General features: G+C 43.9%; 1 protein-coding gene across 6 annotated transcripts in view; it reads left to right on the top strand.

The window, feature by feature from the left end:
* The first annotated feature begins 310 nt into the window (after nt 1-310).
* The window catches only part of LOC105276288 (homeobox protein cut), a 130,386-nt gene continuing 119,011 nt past the window's right edge, over nt 311-11,685 (top strand). For all 6 annotated transcript variants that reach the window (XM_026972292.1, XM_026972290.1, XM_026972293.1 and 3 more), the window contains exon 1: nt 311-557. In XM_026972292.1, the coding sequence (XP_026828093.1) occupies nt 459-557 (99 nt within the window). In that variant the 5' untranslated portion in view covers nt 311-458. The remainder of the gene's footprint in view (nt 558-11,685) is intronic.

Below are 11,685 nucleotides of genomic sequence, written 5' to 3'. Positions count from 1 at the left end.
GCGCGCTGCCACGAAGAAGTATCAGCTCGGCGATGTTGATCGTGAGGCAATAACGCGAAGGTGCAACTTGTCGAGTGGACGCGTGACACACAACGTAACACGCATCGCGCTACACCGTAAACTGTCAGTGAGAGACGGTACCAACGGAACCGCCGCCTAAAACGTGTTCCCCGAGTGCCAGCGATAACGGAGGCGGCGGAGACGGCGGCGGTGACGGCAAACGAGGAAGAGCAGTTTTGTGCCCGCCGGAGAAGCTCGAAGCCGTCAAAGTGGCTTCGTCACTGGGGCTCCAGGGGCCTTCAGCGCCGATCGGGGCCCAACTACTGGCTACTGGTGGTTCGGAGGATGCGTCGACCGTGTACCACGCCAATCTGGTAGCCGGTAGCAACACCTCCGTCGTGACTGCGGCGCTCCAGCAGCCGATACTAGCGAGCCTCAATTCAGCGGCATTGGCTAGCATGCAGGCCTCCGCGGAGGCCAACTCGCGGAATATAACGACCATGGAATGGCTTTACAAGAAGGAGCCCTTATTCACGCTCGCCCACTTCTGGCAACAGGTAAGTGTACGACGATCTTCCATGCTTCTTCGACTTCCTCCCGGGCAGGCGGGCAGGCTTGGTGCTGTCGATCTTGAGTGCGAAATGGAGGATCTTCCCTTCGGCCGTGTCGCCGCGTCTTGCCAAGCTCAAGTGATCTCGCGAACTCCGCGATTCCGGCTAGTCGATGAGAACTTAGTGTCGTCAATCAGTGCGATCGCGTATCACGGAGAACGGAAGGTATCCTCTCGTCGCGTTACATGACAGGGGTAGTGATCGCAATCGTTGAGACTGCGTGCACGTGTGTTGCTTCGATGATGAGGATTAGTGCGGATAGGTTGAGTAGCGATCATTTTGGGTCACGCGAGAGTGAAATGATCGCGATTGTGCCGATCAGGTGTACTCTGCGTTTCAAGAGAGGAAGAGAAAGAAAGAGAGAGAAAGGGAAACAGAGAGACGGAGAGCAAGAGAGCCCGTGAGTGTGCGTTCGCTCTGCGTATATCCGGAAATGGGCCGCTCGGCGTCGCGTGGGGTGAGATAATCCCGGAGGGTTGCCGGAGGGTTCGACCGTGTCACGCGTTCGTACTAGCAACGTTTAAATCAGAAAATCTACTCGATGCGGGTAACACAGTCATTCGATACGCTGCCGGTATTTACGTGACGGGACAGAGTGCTCTCTACGTAATTCGAAAAGAAAATACACACATTTTAGTGCGCGAGAACCTTTACGCGTTTACCGTTTAAATGCGCGCCGGTGCTAAGCTGCAAGTGTCACCGCGTTGCTTCGAAGGCGTTAGTCATTGATAGCGTTACAATCTTGACAGTTGTAACTACGTAAATTATGAATGCATATGCATGAAGTTATCGAGTTATTAAATATATTAAATATAATGAGTTCACTCACAGAATGCCATGCTTACTACTGATAATAATTACAATAACTCAAGATATTGTAATTAACTAAAAAGTAATTTCGGGTTTGTATTACAGTTAAACGCAATTTGCCATGTAATCTATAAATTTCGCACTCGATGCAACGTTTGCCGGCTAATTCTTAGTAATTCATATTCCTCAGAAAAAAAGAAACAATACGAAAACAAAGTTTAATATAAGATCGCAAATATCTTGGAGTTGCATATGTTATTGATTTAAGATTCAGAGTCAAATCTGAAAATAGTTTATTACTATATTTTATTACTCGTTAAATATCGATGTGACCTATCAGTATTTTATTTAATAAAATAAATCAAAAGAAGGAAGAAAGAAATGAAGTCGCATTCACAACAAAAATCGTTAATATAATGTGATTTTCTGTATCTCGTATTTGTTTGAAAATCGTGTATATTCGTCATTGGCGATCACTATATATCGGATTTTGCCAGAAACTGTCACAAACTCACACGTTAGATTTTCGCAAAATTTACTTGCCGATAAATAAAAACGTTTCATCTGTCACATCACTGACATTGCGATTCTTAGAGAAAGCATACTGGCGGATTTAATTGACAGATGGGATATTGGAGCGGTTTAATTATAACGCGCGGTTTAAGAGCGTATCTCGCAAGCACCGGTATGAAATCGTCTGTTTCGACAACTGTTGACGAATCCGTACATACATCGGGCACAGTTAATAAGGAAAAATTAAATAACGCGATCCACACCGCGTTTCTGCGACAGTATTGATGAATAACGCGAGCTACTGATATCTATTACGGCCAGACCGGTCGTTTGCTGTTAGCCCTATCATCGGAACTATTTGTATCGTCGACTATTAGTGCAAAAAAAAGAGCGATCTGCCATTTCGCGATGGCAAAATGAGGAGAAATTAAAAAGGATTTAACGTTGAACGTGGTTGACGAATGTACAGCTGTCACTGCGCCGCGCGCGCTATGATTTATAAGTCGCTGGCTCATTAGGATAATTTGTACGTTTGAAACGTTTTGTCAAACGTCACTATCAAACGCCGCGTCCCGGGCATCTCGAAAATAGAATATTGCCCCGTCAGTTAACTCCGTAAATAATTCCGGGATTGTCGTCCGCGTTTGGTGGTAAATCCTCCACCGCAAAATCTTTCGGCACCTCGTCCGTAATTGCTCGTTGGTCAGATTCTCGGCCACTTGGCCGATTCTAGGGTCGAACGGTGAAGGTGTGAGGGTGGCTAACGCCGAAGTTTCCCTAGTGCGGTACTTGGTGTTTGGAGGATAGTTTAGCGATTTGGGGATGGCGCGGCCGACTTGTGGCAAAGTGGCCGACATAGAAGGGGGTTGTCGTACGCTGATAAACGATAAAGCCCCACCGAAACGTGCCGATGTTAATGACTGGACGCAGGAAGTGCAAACGTTCGTCGCATCCTTTGATTAGAGGAAAGTTCCGACCGCAGGACAAAAAAGAAGAGAAATCAGGCAGATGTGAATGAACAACGCGTTCTACACAAGTTTGATGTATTATCGGATATTCATTAACGAGACTTATCGACTATCGTAACCTAGAAATCATTCCAGAAAATAGATTTTATAGATTTTATACGTAATCTTCGCTGATAAGTAGAACATCAATTTCTACAATTTTTCTGAAAAATCAATGACGCAAATTGAAGTGACATCCTCTTGTTCTTTTCTATTTCCACATCTTGCTTATTTACATCGAGAAGCTGCTTGCTCAAAGATAGCATTGAAGAAGTAGCTTAATAAATTATTATCCATATTAAATTTAACAGGTGCATTAAGTTTGGCAAGTGTCACGAATTTCTGCATATCGACTTGTCTAACATTGCTTATAGAACATTGCTTATAGACTCAATGCAGTTTATTTAATCAGTTGCGCTCTTTTGCCGTGTAATAATATCAGGGAGCATAATCGAACGTTGGCAACCCTCGCTCGTTATTACTCAACTACCGGTTTCCTATAAAATACACCCGCTTAATAACGCGCGAACTAGTGCCGCACCGTCCTTCACCACGAGATTATGACCCGCACGGCTCGGGACTATTAATGGCACATAGTTTCATAATTATGTCTATTGATTAGTCTACGAGCTAATGACGTAGGCATGCCGTCTAACTTGCGGAAACAGAAGTTTCTTCAGGTCAAATCACTGTCTATGCCTCCAACACCAGCACAGTGAGAAATGTGCATAATATTTTGTAATTTTACATTTTATTGTTTCAAAAGAAGAGATATAAGTGAAACAGATGCTTCGAGATTTGAAACCTTGAACTTGAAATAGTGATTAGTACTTTCAAGATTTAATTCATATTTGGTTTCAAGCGCATTGACTGGATTCTTAAGACCCTCGTCCTTTTTAGCCTGTTAAGATTATCCTGAGAATATTCATGCTGCAAAACGGCATCTGTGAATAAATATAACGTACTGAAACAGCCGCGGGCGAAGTGCGCTGTGGAAGCAAATTAACTTCTCTCGTTGCGACGCGATGGTTAAGCAGTGTGAATTCGTACTTTTAACTCGGTTTCCGAATTAAGCGAAGTTCCTCGTAGCCGTCCATAAGGGACACCATAAGGGCATCAACAGATTAGGGCTAGAAATATGATTAGCAGAAAACGCTATTTAAATTCATTTCGAAGAGGTAAGCGAAGTATCTCAGATATTGTGTATTATTCGACAAGTTCCCGTTAGATCTCTAGTTTGTTGTATACTGATCGCATGAGGCGTTCACGCGACGAAATGCGCGATGAAGTAAAGTACATTGCTCCGTCTGACGACGCGCACGAGATTGCAGCGCAATTTTCTGACTCGCGCGCTATCGACGACAATCGAGTGAGTCTCCCAGTTCGTTAGCATGCTACATTTCTCGACATCATTGTATTGACTTTCGACGTTGGTGTTTCGTCATCGTTGCGTACCACTCGAGCATGAAAGACCAGTTCGCAAAAGTACAATCTATTTCCAGAAATTATTATCTTCGTTAATCCGATCAATGACTGTATTATTCAAACGGACTTCGTGACAAACTCATTTTTATGATATCAACGTCATTTTCAGGAAATTTTGTATGCAAGTATCAGTAGCTACGAAAAATTTGCGCTATTTCATCTCAGTTTATTACGATGGCATTTATAGTAACTTCTGATTTCGGCTGCCTTATTTATTGAAAATTCGGTCAAATCGATTTCTTATTTCTTTTCAAGACAGGTCTGACTTCTAAGATTAATTCGTATTGGTAAACGCAGTCAGATCGCAACCTTGTTACGAAGAGATGACTCGCGAGATATCTGGCCATCGCAATTTGTATATTCTCCGATTTCCAACGTCAATACTTACAGCGTGGCGTTGACCACATCGTACAAACATAGAGTCAATACACGTTAGATAATGATTTTTTTCCCAGTCGAATCGAGCTGGTCGTATGCAGTATTTCGTAAAATTAGGTCGTCGCAAATCCATCCTGTGTTTCTATAAAAAAAATCTGTGAAAAAATCGTTGCAACAATGTCTGCAATTTCGAAACGAAATAACAACTCTCAAGACCATGATTGAAAAAAAAATACTACATTCAATTCTAGTGATCAAACTTTCTGTTCACCGAACGGAAATTGCATTGACATGTATGAATGTGTACGTAGTGAATATAACTTCCTTTAGATAAGCATGCATGAATGCGGACACACAGTATACGTTGACGTAGAGCATTATAAAGGACGAGTAGAACGAGTTTTCGCATGTACGAGTCTGCATTTGACGCTTAACAAATTTAATCTTCGTTAACTTTTATGTTTTCTATAAAAGTCACTTTTGGACGAGCACGGCCGCGACTCGATGGTGTTTTTATCAGGGAACATAATTGCCTAGAGAAAATAATTTCGATAGTAACGATAATTCCAATCTCAATTGACTAACATTGTAGACTGCTCGTAGATTCAATAAATGAAAGATCCTTCCCACACTCGATCAGTATCGATCTCGAGCATGAGAGCAAATAAGAAATACGACTCCTAAATATAAGTTCCGGTCCGGTCCAGCACGTTCACGCAGCATCCGTGCGCGTGGAGCGAGACCTCGGAGCGTACTCCCAATTAGGAGCGTGTCGGCCGTGAATGGACAAAAGTTTTGCCGTGGCTAACCCTCCCCTCCATTCCTTATTGTCCCCCACTATCGTGACCGGTATCCCTTCTCCTGGAAATATGGTAGGGGAATCCCTGACGAGGTTCCCGAAATCCCCGAGAGGCGGCGACACTTACCGAGGTGCGTCGCACGCCGCGACGTGAGTCACGCGGACGTGAGTGGGAACGAGAGATCATTCGAGCGAGCAAGATGAGAGGGACCAGAGGGAGACGGACGTGTGGTGAGTGAATGAGAGAAAGAGAGAGGAGAGGGAAGTTGCACGAGCCAGATGTCAAAGGACTAAAGAGTTTCACTGGAGCGCTTTTTCTCCGTATATAGAGGCACATTATACGTCGACTGTATGACGATTTGTAATAGGATTTGATGAATTGAAATGGGAAATTCAATGATTAAAGTAAATCAAACATTAAGCATATTGATGGCCTTTAAATGCGGTACTAAACATGTAAAAGTGGATAATATACATTATGATTAACTTATCTTTCTGTGACTTCTTCTTGCGTGATTAATAAAATGTATTTGTAGGAATACATAGAGATTGAGATATTTGAAGTAACATCGAAACTCGGAAGTGTATTGTTGAGATTGTTAAAATCAAAATGCGATATATTGCGCGTGTACATTGCAAACGCAAACTGTAAATTACATATTAATGTTTCACGTTGCACATAGGCTCGTCCGTAATGCAATGTATTTTGGATTTATGATGTGCGATATCATTAGCACGGATTATCGCACGTCACTCGTTAAAAATTAATTATAGTAATTGGATATCACTATTAATTAAAAAGAAATTAAAGTCGCACAGTTAAACAGAGCGGCTCGGCTATAAAGCTGCCCGTGTATTAATTATGCTTAGTGAATACTCGATTTATTTATTTATCAGCATAGCGTGATGTTAATCGTGAATTATAGAGAATGCAAAGTATCGGATCCAATGCATTTTTACGCAAAGTGAGACGTTAGGTTTATTAATGCTAAGATATTATATTTATTAATATTAATATTAATATTAATATTATAGATATATAATATTGCAACAAGATGCAAACTCTAGCAGCATATTTAATTCCTGTGTGCGTATGTGTGTGTGCATGCATGCACTGCTGTCTTTTTCAATATTTAAGTATATAGTGTGTATGTATCATTATATCAGTACGGTACAAATTCTTTTATGACACGTTATAAATCAATCATATTTAATATAATTTCATTATTGAAAATTCTTCAATATTTCTCAGGAGTTCTCGTTTGAATTTCAAACTTTGAAACATCAATTATTTAAAACTTATTGATATTTAATATACATGTATATCTGATATCGCAAGAAACGAGAGGTCGACGAGCCAGTGTACCAAATTTCTTAAAAATACTCCGAATCGATGAGACGCATGCGAAGGGAAAATGCGAATCAACACGGAGTAACCCGACCGAGACTATAAACCCCAAACGCGTTCAAAGGGGAGCGCAATGACAGTGGCGTACGCACAAAAGGAGGGCGGGAGCGAGAGAGAAGCTCGACGAAGGAATCATTAGCGCGTTATACCGACATCGTGGTGCTGTATCGCGCGGCGTGTCGACCTCGAAATAGAATACAGAGGCTTATTTCGGATGCGCCGTCTCGTTGGTCTAGTCCAGGCTTGGTCTAGACCTACGTACTAGATCGGGGTACGCCTGTTTTACGAGCTGCTAGTAAGCAACGCGGTCGGTTAGGCGATGACTATAAGTGAGCGCAGGTGCACGCAGTCGCGTATATATTTGCTGTTCGCCTCCTTGCCTTATTAAAATACATAATGAACGAGGTAGCGGCGCACGCAGAACGGAACCACTTCGCTCGGCAAGACCCTCGTCGTCTGCGCGCTCATTCTTCCGACGACTCTTTCGTCAGCGAGTCGATCCTCCGAAACGACTCGAGGTATCGTCTTACCGATGAAGTACATGGGAAAACAGCAGTGCACGACATTCAAGCACCTGTCGGTTATAGTGAGGGACGTGCGCTCAAGGATAACGTTATCGTCACGTACCCTGTATCGGGAACAATGAAGACAACAGCTGGCGATTGATCGCGAAAGGAAAAGAGAGGAAATTGATTTCCTTACTCGCGATTTCTTTATTCCTGCTTTGCTCGAAGGCGCAAAGACGGAGCGAGAGGGAGACGATAACGATTGCACGTTGTGAACGGGAATGCGAGTCATAATGTGGCCGGGCGAGACTACTCGCGTGTAGACATGGATGAGGAATTCCGTATGGTGAACACGGGTAGCCTAGACAGCGAATATCTCATTGGAAGAAACGAGACACGCCGTCACGGCAGTTTTGATCAATGATACGAAGCAACACGTTTCAGTCGTGCGAGATAAGACCGTGCAGTAAACTACTACAAGGGTTACTTGCAGCGGTGACTCGCCGGGCGACCGGTTCATCGAGGGGTAGGATCGGGTGGAAGAGTCACGCGGGGGTATGATGTGGATTATTAATTTCCGCGGCCGTTATTTCTGAAATCGGTGATTTAGCTGTCGGAGTTAGCCGAGGAGTCGGTGAGCTCGACTGCCTCGGCGGCCAAAACAGTGATTCACCCACACTCTAAAAATATCCAAATACACACTGAGTCGTGAGGGATACTCGCTCGCTCGCTTACTCGCCCCGAGCACCCACTAACTGCCGGGTGAAATCCCACGCGAGGAAGTATCGTCACGATTCGCCGCGCGATAAGGGCTCACGGTATGCAGACGGTACCGGGAGTTAAATTATTTTCCCGTCGATAGTTTACTCGATGGGATCCAGAATGATGGACGGGATAACGCGTGCACGTATGAAAATGTGCCAAGATTCATAGGCATGCCCGATAACCGCGCGTGAACGTTTATTATCCGCGAATGTGACGATCACAGTAAAGTGAAACGTTCTGTCTTTCCCCGTTCACGTTGTGTGAAATACGAATATTATGATACCGAAAAGTTAAAGCCGCGTTTCACATTTGGATGTACAATGGAATTCACGCGGATCTTTCTCGCGATTCTCGAGACTATGAATTATATTCGTTGTGCTGCGCTTTTACAAATACAATGGATTTTGCGTTCTACTTTGTGCAAACGACGGGGGCAGAAGCGATCGAACAGCCGGAGTATGTTCTCCACCTCGGAGGCCTGGAAACGTCAGTCTCTGTCGATCGGCTGCAGTGTACCGCCGGTGAAAGTGAGTGCGAACGCTCACTTCGCGGGTCACCGGTTCCCGGGTGTCTCGTCGATGTATTAATTGCGGGTTGCTATTTAAAAAAGGCAAAGAGCACGTTGCCTGTCGTATCATGATCGTAACAGCTGCGATCGTACAGATCGGAAATTCATAAGAGGCATCTCATATCCATTTTTTCATGAAGTCGATGGATCCGTCGACTTCATCGTGCCGCGAAATCGCAGGTGAAAACTTCGGGATTTCAAAAAGCCTGTAGAGTAAGAGAGAACTTCGTCATTCGAGTAGTCTTAGATTCTCGCAAGGCGCGCGTATGTCATTACATGGATCATTGCAGTATGCCGTCTCTCGGGATTCGAGCAAATATTTGTCGAGCCGTCTTGCAGACGTCAGTGACTCGTTGACCATTCTAGCGCATCCTCATGAATCCACGCGATGCGTCAGGATACACCTCGCGAGATCCAACAGCATTGGATTCGCAATCCTCACGTTACTCGCGCGGAAAACACGCCAAATCGCTCCATTCGACGCGTTATATCGGCGTTTCGACTAGTCGACGCGATACCTCTTAATTATCACGACGCGACCCACCTGACCCTTGACCCAACTGCCGTCCCACGACTTGCATCATGCACCTACGCGCGCACGGGCACTTCCTCGACAAAGAGGTCCTCCGGAGACGTGGTTCCCGAACTGGACATGCCGAAACTGAAACCCGAAAGGTCAATAAGTGGTGCTCGGGTGAGGGCTCGCGCGCATGTGGTCGAATGATACCTAGGTAGCAATTGCAAATTGGCCGTCTGTGTGGCCGCCTCGTGTCTGCCGGCTGTTCGTTTCGCCAACTGTATCGGGTGTTGCGCTCGAGACGAATAGATATTTTTTTCTTGTCACAGAAGATCAATTTTTGTATAATAATACACAATATCAACCTTCATTATGTATCGCATACGGTCTAATATCTCACGTTGCGTGATGTCTCGTAAGAATTTTGTTGCTAGAAAGTACAACGATGGAAAGCAGAAATATCAATCATCACGCGACTCGCGTATCCTGCGTGCGTCAATTTAACGCCTGAGATCGCAGAATAGTTTTCTCGGCGAGCCGCTCGGATTCCACTTATAGATGCAAGTGCGAGGTATCGGTTACGGCGTATTTGAACGGATATCACACTATAACGCACAACACCGAACGGCCGCGTGTATAGGTAGGTAGTTGTCGCGACTCGCGAGTTGCTGCGTCGCGTGTGCAACAGATGCGCCAGGCACGCGAGGCGCATACCACCATTGGGACATACGCAGGTCGTGAACTACGAACCTTCCGTGAAACTTGTACACGATACCAGAAATATTTGGCAAATCCCCTATCTGGAGATCAAACACCCCGTGCTCTCTTGTTACGTTAATCGCGCTTTTTCGTCGTCGCATATCGTCGCAACGTTTATTTTTTGTAACAATTAGTTATCAATTTTTCAGAAATTATTTTAATCATCAATAATGAATTAAGCGGAAAAAGGCTGGTACTCATTCTTTGGCGTTTGCGAAATAAGGCAGCATTCCGAAAGTACATTTTTAGCTAAGCGCAGGCTCGGAGAACGCGTGGCGTGAATTGGCGCACGCCGTCGCGAATGCAGATTAATCGTAGCGGACTACTTTGTTGCTTCTCTCAAAAGAAAACGAGCTCTTGCCCGTGAAGATGCTCCGAATAAGCGTGCGGACAACTCCGAGTGCCAGTCGCTATTGTGCCTCGTATTCGGGACCTCCGGCGTTGAAAGAACTGCCACGGGAGCGTGAACGGCGTCCAGAATAGCGAAACCGGGATAAAACAACAAGTCGAACGAAATGAGGCAAACGAAGATCAATGCGTCTGAAGACCGCGTCTGCGGTAACATTGTAACAACGTTTGTCTCGTGCTGATGACTTTTTCGCATTAATAATAATTAATGATGCGGCAAATCATTATACATTTTCAACTCTGTCACACTTGAATATTAGTAACAGCATAATATAATTTTTGAAATTACAATTCTAGTATCCTGCACTATTTTGCAATCCCCTTTCGTAACCCTCATTTCAATAACTAACAAAAGTTTTTCTTTGCTAAAATTATCTTGTAATGATAATTGTATGTATATGACAGATGTGAAAAATGTGATAAAAGTTAATATCAAAAACAATAAAATGATTTTTTATCATATTTTATTTAAATGCATTATTTAGAAACATGAAATAATTATGCAATAATATTGATATGTGAGATTTACGAGTACATAATGTGAAATGTGAAATCTGAGAATTTCTAGAATTACACTTGTCTAAGTAAATCAATTTCTATAATTTTCTTTATATATATTTCTTTTTTCCACGTAGCGAAAAGGAGTCTCCGCATGAGGATGACTCTTTCTCTCTTTCTGCTCCTCTCTACTCCGTTTTGTTCGTTTTCTCTCTTTCTCCCTTCCTGCTCCTCCTCGTTTCCGAAAACTATTCAAAGGTCGCTTGGAGCGGTTCCAAAATTCCGAATCGCATGGGACGACATCGCGGCGATTCCTGCAGCGATTCGGGCTTAAGTGAATTCGGAGTGAGCCGTAAAGCGAGGCTAAATAAACTTTGGCCGCAAACGTATCTCGTATTCGGCCGCGTCTGATTTAAGGGAGCAATAACTGCGCGATCATTGCGCCCGAGCTAATTTACTCGGCGGATTCGATTTCGCGCCTCGCAAAAATTTTCACCTCGTGTTCCGTTTGATACTCCAATAACAATCCGCACACGAGGCGAGATACTGGAAATTGATTTACTTAGACGAGTGTGTAATTCTCAGATCTCACATCTCACATCGTGTACTCGTACATCTCACATATCAATATTATTGCATACTTATTTCATGCT

The sequence above is a fragment of the Ooceraea biroi genome, chromosome 9 (assembly GCF_003672135.1).
Source record: "Ooceraea biroi isolate clonal line C1 chromosome 9, Obir_v5.4, whole genome shotgun sequence".
Classification (NCBI taxonomy): Eukaryota; Metazoa; Arthropoda; class Insecta; order Hymenoptera; family Formicidae; genus Ooceraea; species Ooceraea biroi.
This window is presented reverse-complemented; position numbering and strand designations above follow the sequence as displayed.